The 14,106-nt window shown below is 44.7% G+C and overlaps 1 protein-coding gene across 1 annotated transcript in view; it reads left to right on the top strand.

The window, feature by feature from the left end:
• The first annotated feature begins 4,216 nt into the window (after positions 1–4,216).
• GPA33 (glycoprotein A33) overlaps positions 4,217–14,106 on the top strand; it is a 30,446-nt gene continuing 20,556 nt past the window's right edge. The window contains exon 1 of the mRNA XM_063127705.1: positions 4,217–4,344. Within this exon, the coding sequence (XP_062983775.1) occupies positions 4,302–4,344 (43 nt within the window). The 5' untranslated portion in view covers positions 4,217–4,301. The remainder of the gene's footprint in view (positions 4,345–14,106) is intronic.

Genomic DNA, 14,106 nt, shown 5'->3' with positions numbered 1-14,106 from the left:
TGGGCTTCTTCCAAGAAGTCATGGAAGAAGGGCTTTTTAAAAATGTGCAGCCAGACATAACGAAAGCCAGTGTGTGTAGTGGTTAGGTTGTTGGACTGGGAGTCGGAAGATCTGGGTTCTAGTCCCCACTGGGTGACTTTGGGCCAGTCACAGACTCAATCTCACAGGGGTGTTGTTGTGAGGATAAAACGGAGAGGAGGGGGATTAGGTACACTGTCTTGAGTTCCTTATGACGAAGGGGGAAGGCAGGATACAAATGTAATATAAATAAATATATATGATTCCAAACAACTTTAAATTCAGGGGCAAACTTTTTCCATAAGCTGATACCACCAACTGGAAAGGGGGCAAGAGAAGGGAGCTTTCTGGAGCACCATGTCAATGAAAGGCAGAGGGCAACTATATTTACTTCCAACGCACTAGCAGCTATCTCTACACATTAACTGTGTATTAACATAAACAGTTAAGTAGGCCTGTGTACTAGAGATGCACTTCAAAGGTCTGAAACCTTTTGTTGAAGAAGAAGAGAGTGAATATTTGATTCATGTTGATAACGTAGCTATAAATATTATGTGGTATCAAAAGTAAGCACAACAAATTAAATTAACAGTACAATCCTATGCATGTCAACTCAGAAGTAAGTCCTATTAACTGCAAAGGAACTTGCTGATAGCTATGTGTGTACAGAAGTTCAGTCTAAAGTACAGTCAGGTTGTTTTGAAAGTTAATTTGCTATTGTGGACCATAAAACCACGTCTCCACATTGACACCTCTTTGTTCCCCACTACTAGCACCCCATCTAAAATTACACCCCTGGGATCTTGGTTTGGGAAGGGGGAATGAACTAGAGAAACAGCAGTTGCTTCTTCAAGCTTCTTATTTGTGATTTCATCACGCTTGCTATAAAATGTCTGTTCCATGTCAGCCCACGAGGCCTCTGACACCATCCCCCGCCCTTGCAGCTGGTCTCAGATATCAGGCATGTAGCCATGCCTCCATGAACAAGGGGTGAGTGGTGGTTGTCACTGCCACACAAAGACCCAGCAAATCCAAACTAAGAAGTTATTAGAACCCAACTTACCGTTTCTGGTGGGGGGGGGGGGCGGGGTAGTGTGCGTCTCCTGGCAGTATAATTTTCCTTGTTGGTAGCTGAAGCACTGAGTTGAAAAAGTGGGGAATAGGCCAGGAATCACAGCTAGGATAAGGGCAGTTGTCCTCCTTTCCTCTCTGTGATTTCTTCTCAAAGGGGCAGGACAACTGTCAGCTTCAAACTTTATCACCCTTCTAAATATAGCATCTTAAGGCACTGGCTATTGGGTAGCAGGGGACAAAATGCAGTGCCTCACAGACTATGCCTGCTTCGGCTTTTAACTCTATCCTTACTAATCAAGAAACCTCACGGAGCTGTGGAGTAACTAAGCCAAATGTATGAAGGGTGATCTTACTTGTATTCTTCTGATGCCTTAAACAGACTTTACTTTAAATCCATATCTAGCAGCTACATCTCCCTCCCCACCACCATTTTTACTCGAGTAGGTGCAGGACTCCCAATCCAGACTGGAACCCTAGTGGTGGTGGGTGGAGTAGAGAGGCTTTTAAGGTCTGAATCAGGGGCCCTGTGTCTACTGTAGAATAAAATTCTTTAAAAAGACATAGCTGCTCAATACAAATTTAAAGTAATATATATTCTATGTTGTGTCCCGTCAGGGCTCAGGAATGGGATTTCCTCCCTGCCTAACATTTCCAATTCTTCTGCCCCTGCCCACCCACCCACCCATCCCATTCCTTCTGGGTCATCATGACCAAATCTACACTTTGTGTCAAATCGTTACGAATGTGGAATAAAAAGCAGGAAATAACATTATGAAAGCAGTATATGGAATGTGGATTATGCCCCAACAATTATCAGTTCACTTTAAAGTGTTTTATTCTGTTTTTATTTTATTTTATCTTGTACACCGCCCTGAAATTTTGAATGGGGAGTGGTATATAAAGATAATAAATAAATAAATAAATATTTCTATAAAGCAGTAGTATAGATCCAGCCTATAGACTGCCATAAAATGAGCTATTCTATACAATGCTGTTAATCTGTTGTATCTACTTTTGATTTTGTCACAGAACTGTGCACTACAAGAGCAGGGATTCCTTTCCTGCTACATAACCTCTAGGTGGCACTGTGGTATACTGACTAGCATAAATACACAAGAGGAAATACACACACTTCCTTTCACGTTCACAATTGTCACATTTTCTCTACTCTTAAAAAAACTTTCTGAAAGTACTGATTAGACACAGCAGTGAAACTGGAGGATCACAACACCATCTAAAAATCCCATGAAGAACCATGAGTAGCGAATGATGAGTGCCTGGTAAAATGCCTCATCTAGAAAAGACCAAGATGTTGAAAACATTTTCTTTTTGAGACATGCTAGGAGTTCATCACTGTAACTAACTTAGGAGCATAGGAAATTGCCTTATACTGAATTAGACCATGGTCATTAGCTCAGAATTATATCATGGGTGGAACCCTTTCTTAAGTCAAGGACTGCATTCCTTTGTGGGAAAATTGTCAGCCTTTCTGGTGGTGGGCAGAAAGACTGTACTGAACTTGGGTCAAAATCTTTACTTAAATTAAGTCAACATCTGTAAATTAAGTTAACACCTGTATTTAACTCGAGGAAAGCTGAATTATGGTACTCCCTGTTACAAGTTAGTCACTGTGGCAAAGAAATCTGTGACATTCCACCACTCTGTCACTGACAGTCATTCAGCTCCATGGTGATGGTGAAGCTGGAATTTGTCACAGCACAGGGTACCATGCCATATCTAGATTGCCTAAAGAATGCATGCTAAAGGCAGGATATTATTTGTAGCACATAATTCAGTTTAGTGGAATGAATAGAAATTAGACCAGGATGTCATGGATATTACCTAGTGTTAAGGTGTACAAAATTATGCACGGTATGGAGAATATGGATAGGGAGACATTTTTCTCCCCCTCTCAAAATACTAGAACCAGGGGACATCTCACGAAGCTGATTGGTGGGAGATCCAGGACAAATAAAAGGAAGTACTTCTTCACATAGCGCATGGTTAAATTATGGAACTCACTACCACATAGCCTGGAGAAGAGAAGATTGAGGGGAGACATGATAGCACTCTTCAAATACTTAAAAGGTTGTCACACAGAGGAGGGCCAGGATCTCTTCTCGATCCTCCCAGAGTGCAGGACACGGAATAACGGGCTCAAGTTAAAGGAAGCCAGATTCCAGCTGGACATCAGGAAAAACTTCCTGACTGTTAGAGCAGTGCGACGGTGGAATCAGTTACCTAGGGAGGTTGTGGGCTCTCCCACACTAGAGGCCTTCAAGAGGCAGCTGGACAACATCTGTCAGGGATGCTTTAGGGTGGATTCCTTCATTGAGCAGGGGGTTGGACTCGATGGCCTTGTAGGCCCCTTCCAACTCTGCTATTCTATGATTCTATGATTCTAAGATGTAGTGATGGCCACCAATTTGGATGGCTTTAAAAGGGGTTGGATAAATTCTTGGAGCCAAAGGCTATCAACGGCTACTAGCTCTGATAGTTGTGTGCTATCTCCAGAATTTGAGGCAGTAAGCCTGTGTGCCTCAGTTGCTGGGGAACATGGGTGGGAGGGTGCTGTTGCATCATGTCCTGCTTATTGGTCCCTGCCCGATGGCTGGTTGGCCACTGTCTGAACAGAGTGCTGGACTAGATGGACCCTTGGTCTGATCCAGCATCAGGGCACTTCTTATGTTCTTCCGTTCTTAAGAAAATTGTTCTGATTTTTAAATGGCTACTACTTAAGGAATAGTTTTTGAAATGCAGCACCTGGAGCAGCACTGGTGTCATCTTACTCAGTTACTGCAATGTTCCTTTCTCGGTATTTGTACTAGCATGCTCATTTGGATGTTTGGAATACCTTATTGTTTCCTTTGTGTACCTGTGTCTCAGCAAGAATCAAGAAGGGTGGTTTGTTTGCTTAGGTGAGGGTAGGGCAAATTAAAAAGGCAGAGTAGTTTTCTTCGGTTAGAGAATGATAAGAATACAAACCTTAATGGTGTCACAGCCTGTCATTCTTGTTAGAAGGGTGGGAGGGAGAGCAAGAGTGAAAGGGTAAGGAAGTAGAAAAAACAAGTACAGTACGGAAGTAGGTAAATAGTCCAAACTACAACTGGGAGCCAGATCGTCCTTTCCTCAAACGTCAGATAAAGCTTCACTTAAGAACAGGATATTTGGCAACTGTAAAAAGTCTTGGGAGAGACAAAGGAGAGACCATGCTGGCAAACAAGCAGGCCAAATTGTTTATACTCAGTGCAGGTGAGTGGCACTAATATCCTACTAGTTGTATGTAAGTAGGGGTTCAACAGGGAACAGGGTTAACTTTGGATATTCCAGATGAGGAGGCTTTTATGGTACGAAGTATAAAGTGTTGGTTATTACCTTTAAAGCCCTACATGGTTTGGGTCCAGGCTACCTGTGGGATCGCCTTCTCCCGTACAATCTGCCCCACACACTCAGGTCCTCTGGGAAGAATTTACTTCAGCCAGCAAAAACCAGATTAACAGCTGTTACCCAGAGGGCCTTCTCTGTTCTCGCTGCCAGACTGTGGAATGGCCTGCCGGGAGAGATAGTCTTTCTGAATATAAAAAAAGCAATAAAGACAGTTCTCTTCTGGCAGGCCTACCCGGTTGAATTTTAACATGCCTGGCTGGCTGTTATTTTAATAATGTATTTGTTTTTATTTTTTAATCAGTTTTATGTATTTTATAATATTTTGTATTCTGTGTTGTTCCCCACCTCGATCCAGAGGAAGAGGTGGGTAATAAATAAATTAAATTATTATTATTATTATTATTATTATTATTATTATTATTATTATTATTATTATTTAATGGGGCTCTTGATAACATCTTCCCAAGCCTGCCCTAAGGCACTTTCCACCGGAGGTGGATAAGATGGTGTCTCCATCTTCATTCCATGTACAGGAGCCAGCTAGACTGCCTGCTGACTCTTACTTCCACTGGCAAGGGACAAGTGTCTTCCATCACACAGGTTACTTTAGGTGAGGCAGGACAAGTTGGGTGGGATACACAGCTCTGTCCTCCAACAGAAGGAACAGCCAGGCAGTTCTGGCAGAACAGCCAGGTGGCTTCTGCCACTGGACCCCAAGATCTGCTGCCAGAGATGCTCACTCTGCCTAAAGGTAGGGCCAGCTCAGTATTTTCTAGTTATAATCCTCTTGTCTTTCCCCAAAGTTTCTTCTCTTTTTTAGTACTACGCAAAACCTGTTAAGGAAGAATAGATGGAATGGCTGCCCAGTGCCTTCTGATAGTTAGTGCTAGGACCCTTCGATCTGAAAGCAACCTCTGCCAGGGACTACTCTGTTTAGAGTCTCTGGATTTCTCCCAGTACGAACACAGGCCTTGTTATGCACTAAATGCACAGTTGTTACTGATGTGTAGTGCAGGACTCAGGTGTCTTCCTTAAAGTATGTCTGTTACTGGCCTATTGCATTTGCCCTGTACTCAGACCACACTATTTTGTCATTAGGAAAGTGTTATTTTTCCACTTGTGCACTGGTTCCTTTTGCAAGTGTTGCTTGGAATGTTGATGCATCAGGGACTCACAGGCAGCTATGACACGTTTCCAGGGACAAGGAACATCACCCTCACTCCCACATCCTGCCATTTTGTGAACCTTTCCTTTTTTTAATAAATAAATCTTAAATTATGTCCTCAGTATTATGGGCTACCATAGTGGGTAACAGCAGTACTGGACTGTTTGTCTAGAGCTAGACAAAACCAAAAATTTAAAAGTAGCAAGACCACTGTGGCACAATGTTCTAACAAGATTTTATTCATCCCAATTTTTTCACAATGTGTCAACATGGGGAAAAGAAATACTTTGAACTTCACAGATAAAGTCTGACTAATTAAGACCTGTTGAAAGAGAGAGAGAAGGGGTGCCAGGGAAGAGAGAAAAGGCAGGTGCCAGAAAGAGAGAGAAAATGGGAGTGACCCAGCTTGCTACAGGCATACTCTGCTGCTATTGCTGGCCCTGAGGCTACCAGCAATAGCACTGGGCCCGGGCATAATGACTGGGTTCAGATTATCATAGCTGGTAAAGTGACTCCCTAGCCCTTGCACGACCACCATTTTGACGATCCCCAGGTGGGCAGCAGGGCAGGGGCAGGGGAACATTGCAGTCGTGCTGCAGCATGGGGTATAATGTAAACAGCAGTTGTGTATGCGGGGACAGGGGGAGCAGCCGAATGCGGCCATTACTTCTATGGAAATGTGGCCTTTGAACAGGAAAAAGTTCCTCACTCCGGATTTAGTTTAATGGAGAGATTGTGAGCATATGAGGCTGCCTTATTATTGGCCAGACATTGATTGGTCCATCTAGGCCAGCATTGTGTACCTCCCCCAAGGGCCACATTCCTTCAGGGATCATCTGTTGGGGGCTGCATGGGGAGGTCCAGCATTGGGTGGCACCAACATCCCCACCTGCAGGGCCGGCATCAAAGGTAGGCATGGTTGGACACCTGCCTAGGGCCCATGCCCCAGCAGGGCCACACTGACAAGGGCCCCCTGGACATACTCCTCTTTGTACGCCGCCCTGAGATCCTAGTGATATAGCGTGGGAGACAAATGTTTTAAATAAATAAATAAATAATCATTGCAATTTGCTTGTTCACCTGGCTCTGGCCCAGGCAACAGTGGTGGTGAGAAGAAGGAGCAGTAGTTGCCACTGCCTGCTTGCTTACTAGCTCTCTGTCAAGCAAGCAAGTAGTAGCAATGATGAGAAAGAGGAGCTGGTGACCATGGAGGGGAGAAGGTATGCTCATTGAGGGAGGGGGCCCATTGAGGGTGACTTGTCTTAGGGCCCTCCAAAACCTGGAGCCAGCACTGCCCATCTGGCTCCCACCACTCACCCACATACACTCACTCTGCCTCCCTCCACACCATCGCCTCCCCTCTCATGCACACATCCACTCTGAGGGAATGGCGGGTCGGGAAGAGAGTGGAGGTTAAACCCGTTCCCCTCTTCCCCAGGTGCTTGTTCCGCCTTGGGTACCAGTAGGTTGGGAGCAGGAATTGAGGCATTGCCTCAATCCTGCTTGCTATAATTTAAGCAGGGGTACTTGCACGTATGAACAGCTTCAAATGCCTGGCCATCGTATGAAAATATTATATTTTGAAACTACAACAAAATATGCTACAGAGGAGCCATGGGTATTCAACAGGCTAAGCTTTCCTCATCACTGAGCTCCAAGGCAGGAAAAGATGCACCTGTTGAATTTTGGAGGGCACAAAGCCTTGGTTTAAAGGGGCAGTGACCCTATCTGGAATGTAAAAGAGTATACATCACCTAGGTATGTGATAATTGGAGTGAACGCTCTCACCCGCATGTGAGCAGCTTGGGATGATCAGCTATCATGTGATGAAACATCAGAATTTCCCCCATCAGAATTACATTTTCAATTTTTAACATTTTCTTTTCATTCCAGTTATAACAATGGGGCGGGGGTGGAAATGGCTGCAGTATATTTCAGCTGTGTTCTTTTGTTGGAACATTAAAAAGCTTTTCATTGACCTCTCATACTGAAACAGTTCCTTTGAATATTCGAAATATTGTAATGATCAGTGTGGTGTAAGGGTTAGAAATGTCTCTCTTGGCCTGGTGCCTTCCAGACTGTGTGGGACCACAAATCTCATTGTCCCCAGCCAGCATGGTGGGGACTGTGCTGCCCAGGGGGGATGGGAGTTGTACTCTGGCATTTCTGGAAGGCACCAGGTTGAGGGAGGCTGGCTTAGGGTCAGACGAAGGCAGGGGAGACGCAGGTTAAAATCCCCACTCACCAATGGGGTGACCTTGGGCCAGTCACACATTCTCAGCCTTTGATCCTCACAACAATCTCATAGGATAAAATGGAGGGCAGGGCATATTGCATTCCATTCTGAGCTTAGGAGATGAGCCAGATAAAAATCTCATCAATAATAACAAAAGCATGCTGGTTGACGGATGTTGGGAGTTGTAATCAACACATTTAGAGGGCTCTAGGCTCTAGGCTGCTGTAGCCAGTGGAGGCCGGTGGCTCCAATGTCAGAGAGGCGATGAATCCGCTCCGGTTTCGGACAGAACCTGTCAGAATTCTAAAGGAACTATCCAAGGTATGGCACTTTGGACAGTTCCTTTAGAATTCTGACAGGTCCACTGACATTGGAGCCCTGTTCACAGGAACTGTAGGTAATGAATGCATAGAGGGGGAACGAGATTGTGCCTGTTGTCCTGGTTCTTGTCCCTCCAGCATTCACGGAAAAGTCATACAGGCATAGGCTATCCTCATGTGATCATGGACCCTGGTTTGTATACAGATTCTGTACATACAGAGCTTCTGAATACATGGAGTTCAGGAGCAGAAATAGCAGGCGTGAGGCCACTCTCCTCCTCCCTGAATCCCTTAAACACAGTTTCCAACTATATGAAACAGACTATTGACTCTCTTGCTGATGGATTTCCTTCTAGCGTTATAGATAAATATTTAAACTAAAGCGTAGTTTCTATTTAATGTTCTTTCAACATCCCCTAGTTGTAGGCTTTACACTCCTTTATTACTCTGTGTCATATCACCCAATTAATTCTCTAACTGGTCCAAACAAGTTTGCCCATGTACTGTCTTCCTAGCTTGAACACCCCCCCCCCCAATACTGCAATCCTATAGTCTGCTCAGAAGGAAGCCCCATTGAGGCCAGTAAGACTTACTCTCCCGATAAGTGTGTATATAGGATTGCAGCCTAAGAATCGAACTGCACCTATGTGTAAATGCATGCGGGAGGGTGCTGTTGCACCATGTCCTGCTTGTGGGTCCCTGGTCGACAGCGGGTTTGCCACTGTGTGAACAGAATGCTGGACTAGATGGACCCTCAGTCTGATCCAGCATGGCACTTCTTACGTTCTTAACAGCACTGGATGATGGTGATTTTGAGCAGAGGAATAGCAGGGAGGAGTTGGGGCAGAACCCTTAATGCTTTCACTGCAGCAGGCACATGCAAGCCGGCTCACATCATATCCATCCAGCTTCTAAAGGAGGAGTGCAAAACCCCAGGTCCCAATGTGGCCCTTCAGGCCCCCATCTATAAGACAGTGGGATTGCTTCTCATTTAATTTTAACCTGAATTTTCATTGATTCGAATCTAGGTAAAGAGCATCACACTGTAGCAGCAACAGCGATTTATCTCCTGATTTTTTTATAGTGCAGTTACTAATGCGCATATGCACACATACACACATTTGCACATATGAGGCTATGGATTATAGATGAGGCAAGCTATAAATTTTATCTGTGGAGCTCCACAGATTCATAGAAGAGGAAAAACAAGTAGAGGAGAATGCGAGCGGGGGACTGAACATGTCTCCTGTCTCTAGCTGCCAGTTTCCCCCTCTTTGTTTTCATTTTAAAAGCTCCATCTTAATTCAACATGAAAATGATGGAAAGAGGCAGCCAGAGGAGCGATAGGTGGGAAGGCGGGGAATCAGCCAATCATATTGTCCTACCCTCAAAGTTCCACCCACATGTTAAAATGCGATTTAACTTCCCCAATGACACATAACCATAATGCGGTGCAAACTCAGACGTGATCCAAAAGTCGCGATAAATCGCAAATGCGAATATGCGTATTATTGCATTAAAAACCTGACGCTGCGGTGGACAACTGTGTCATGTGTCCTGAAACATGAATATACACATTTAGGTCAGGGTAAACAACATATAGACAAGCCCAGGGCCCCCCAAGTGGCCACGCCCCTTCCCTTGACCCCACCCTTTCCCCCAAACACTGATTGGTGGTTTCCTAGCTTTTGTGCTATTTTTCCCCATTCTGAAAAGTTGAAATGCCTCTCCTAAGGCTTTGTTATTGGCAAAAACAGCTTTAAGCTACACTTGCTGAAATATTATTTTGGCCCTGCCCAGCACTGGAATATGGACCCCAAGAGTTTCTCTGAGATGGAATTTGGCCCTCAGGCTGAGAGAGGTTCCACACCCCTGTTCTGAGGGGTTAGTGTTGGGATAGAGATGACACATGGGGAGGATTTGAAGTAGAGAAACAGCAGTTGGGGAAAAGGTCAAGTTTTTTTTTTTAAAGGTGTGGTGTTGGAGCTCCCTTACCTGTACTCATATTTATCTACTGCCTCACCCCAGGTGTTTTGAGAGTCAGGCAAGCCTTTCTCAGGCCTCTGCTTCCTGGGGAACCCTAGACCCTTCCATGGGGATTTTATAAAACAGGTGTAATGTTTTAATGATCATGTATAGGGCATCACTCTGCAACCATCCCTAATTTGATGGGATTTGATGGGAATCCTATCACTACATTTGCTTGCCTTAAATTGATTTAATTAGCCTTCTGTGTTTCTAAACATAGCCAAACCCAAAATCCAACGTATTTCACAACTGTAGCTTATTTTATCTTGCTTGCTCAGCTGAAGGGTTGTTGTTGTTTTAAACAAGCATTAAGGGTCAGCAAGGGGGTGAATACTGCAGAAAGAAAAGGGAAAGGAATACAGAAGGAGGCATGGCAGGATGAAAGATAACTGGGAGTTGTCAAAGCCCAGTGAAAAATGCAGTGATGAAGCTTTGTTCTAGAGGATCTTGTAGTGGTAAAATAGAATTACAAGCCAGTCACAGAAAGTCAGTACAACAGAGGAGATAAAAGAGAAGACATCTAGGAAATTAACCCATTATCTGCCTGTTGGCAAGTAAAATAGGTTGGTAAACCACAATAACAAAATAATTCATGAAACACAAGGCAGGCCTGAACTTCAGAGGTACATCAACAATTGTTGGTGATGCCACAGCCTTGCTTCTTGACTGCATCAAATGCATGACTTCATTAAAGACTGTCAACTCCACTATTGTTATGGCCTCAGATTACGTAGACTACTGAGAGTAGCTGGTGCTCAACTCTGCTTTTGCAGGTTGTTTCTTTTGCAGTGTGCCTTCCTGTGTGCCTGAAGGGCCAAATAGGTCCCCACTGCTAGGTGGAGAGGGTGGCACAATTACTGGATGGGAAGGTGGAGCCCAAAGTTACTAGTGTTCTGATCTTAATAGTAGAAGGCTATCCAGAGGGCTCTCAGTTGCAGGCAGCAGAATTGGGGATGCAGAACACAGCAACAAACATTTTGCCAAAAGAAGCATACTGTCCATTCTATATACCACCTCCACATTGCCATGCATATGGCGATTCTTGCAGTATTTTGTTTCTACTATGTATTATGATATGCTCTTCCTTCTCCACATTTACTGTATGCACAAAATGCAGAAGAGAGATCCCACACTTTCCACTTAAGAGCCACTGGAAAAAAGGGGCAGGATGGCATTCCAGATCCTTTTAAATAAATTAAGTCTACTATTAGTTTATAGCAGATTTGGGGACCCTTACATGCTGATGTGTAGTCTTCGACATGCTTAACATGCAGACCTGAGGGATGAGGCCAAGGAAACTAGCTGATGCCAAGGGTCAGCAGCATGGTCTCTTGTTCTTGAGCAGGCCCCTTCATATGGTTTACATGTGAAGGGAGGTTTAGGGCACAATCCTTTGGCTTCTAGACACTGTCTATTGCAGTGGTCTTCAGCTGGTAGGTTGTGACCCAAAAGTGGGTCATGAGATTAGTCCAGATAGGTCATGGCAAAGCTGTTGGGCAATTGTGAAAGTGGATCCCATGTTGCAGGTTGGGAATCCGAGATGGGTCTTGGGTCTGGACCAGTTGAAGACCACTGGTCTACAGGGACATAGCCAGCACGGTTCTTGCTGCGCAAGCTATGTCTACATGCTTGGAAATAGAGCGCAGAGAGGGCAAAAGGGGGGCAAGGAGGGAAGGAGACCATGGAAGCTCCTTCATGCAGCTTCCTATTGGAATGCCAGAATCCTTCCTTTTTGCCCTCCCCCTCCCTGAACTGCACCTAGAAATCACCTGTCTAGGCAAAAATGCAGGGCAGCAGGAGCACGGAGGAGAGTATACTGTCTGTGTTCCAGGCACCCTGCAAAGGATAGTTGGCAGCCTCCGAATTTGGAGGCTACTGATAATCTGGATAGAATTGCACCCTCCAAGACTTTTGCTTCCAGGAAATGTCAGAAGATCGTGTTCCACTAAGATGTATAGTATTTTTCTCTTTGTATCATTGGCTGTAAAATAGTTTTCTTTTACTATTGGTGTAGGTGTAGGGGTGTGTGTGTGTGTGTGTGTGTGTGTGTTTGCATGGCAAATGTCACATCTTTGAGTTCAGAGTTGGGAAGTGTAAGGGGCCCATTACAGCCCGCTAGCCTTTTCTCACCTGGAAAATGAGCAACCCTGAGTCAACCAGGGTCAGGGCTGACACGAGACATTTTGTTGCTTGAAGCAGAAGACAAGATGGCGCCCCCTTCCATTCTATATAAAAAATCTGGCTGGACTGGTGGTTGAATCTTTCTTTAGCAGTGGTAATGGGACAGCATCCTTCACCATGCCTGAAGGCAGCAGGCTATGTTAGGGGGTGCAGGGCAGGCAGTGTGATCCACAGCTCTGTCTCTCACTCCTATGTCAATTTGAGAATCACTCACAATGAGTTCAATGGGGCATAGTCCCTATAAGTATGCACAGAATTAGTTTTGTTTTCATTTCTGGCCCCTATATTTGTTGAGAAAGGCTATTAGGAACAAGGTAGACGCACTGTGAGCCATCCTATTAGACCCCAAAGACTTTATCTTTATTTCAGCTAAATCTTCTGTTACGTGAGAGGTATTCCAGAGGCCCCCTGGTTATTTTGATGACAGAACAAGCACAGCTTTCCAATAGGTTTCTGGTGTGTAGGGAGATTTTAAACACATCCACACCCTGTTTAATTTATGGAGGGAAATTCTCCAACCTTTGCTTGCATTTTCTCTGAAGGCATGTCTCTCTTTCTGTCCCTCCGTCCCTCCCTCTCCCTCTGACGGCTGGTCTTATGACCTGATTATGAACCGAAACCTGGAAGAACCAGTTTCTCTTGCACAATTGAGTTACCTCACATAATAACAATGTACACTGCAAAAAACAAAGGCCTTGTGGACACTCTTGCATGCCTCCTGCTGAACAAGAGCTGAAAGGGAATCTAAGCCCTGCCTAATGGCAGCAAGCTAGCATTTTCTTCAGATATAAGGGCCGTCCAAGAATTTGAATAGGCGCCTCGAGGGTGCAGGAAAACATGCAGGTTGACAATCGTAGAACTGGAGGGCATTGATGTAGGCAATCCAGAGCATCACCCCAACAGATGGCTGGCCAGCCTCGGCTTGAAGCTCTCCAGTGAGGGAGAGGCCGTTGGTTCCAATGCCGAATTGTTTTTACCATCAAGAAGTCTCAAGTGCATAAACTGAATAGTAGGGTGGTGGTGGGTGGAACCAGCTACATAAAATGTGTAACTGCATTAGGTGCGGTGCCAATAAAGACAGAACGAACAGAGGACTTTGCCCTCTTGTTGGCACTTCTTCCGTGAGCCCAGAAGGCACTTTATTGGCAGGAGTCAATGAACTTGTGAAAACAGAAAAAGGAAAGAATATTCGAGGCCAGAAGGCAAATTCTACATAAAACAGTTCTGCCCAGATTCTTTCTTACCTTCTATTGTGTTTTATTCTATACATCCATTCAACATCTTATGCATAGGTCCAGATGCTGGAGAAATTCGAGACTGGCTAAAATGAGTTCGGATTTCTAAGAATCGGACCTATGGAATCCCACGGCAGACCAGCCTCCCCAGGCCATGCGAACCTGCGGACTTCTGAATTATTTTTCTACTTCCCCCAAAATGTACGCAAATTAATTCACGGGAAAATACGCAAGTTTCTGCTGAGACATATGCCATGCTGGAAAATATACACAGGGAAAAGATGAATGGAATAGGGGACAAAATGCTAAATGCGACCTTCTAAGTTAAATTATGTAAATTGTTATGAACTTTCTTATGGATTCTTTTGTGTATTTTTTCTCCATGCAGGTGGCCGGCAGGACCAAGAAGCGGCCAGTTGTTCACTTGCGCCCTCCTGCCGGCACACCTCCCACCAGCCAATC

This window comes from Elgaria multicarinata, chromosome 5, assembly GCF_023053635.1.
Source record: "Elgaria multicarinata webbii isolate HBS135686 ecotype San Diego chromosome 5, rElgMul1.1.pri, whole genome shotgun sequence".
NCBI classification, from domain to species: Eukaryota; Metazoa; Chordata; class Lepidosauria; order Squamata; family Anguidae; genus Elgaria; species Elgaria multicarinata.
The sequence above is the reverse complement of the archived record's forward strand: the minus strand, read 5'-3'. Positions and strand labels throughout refer to the sequence as shown.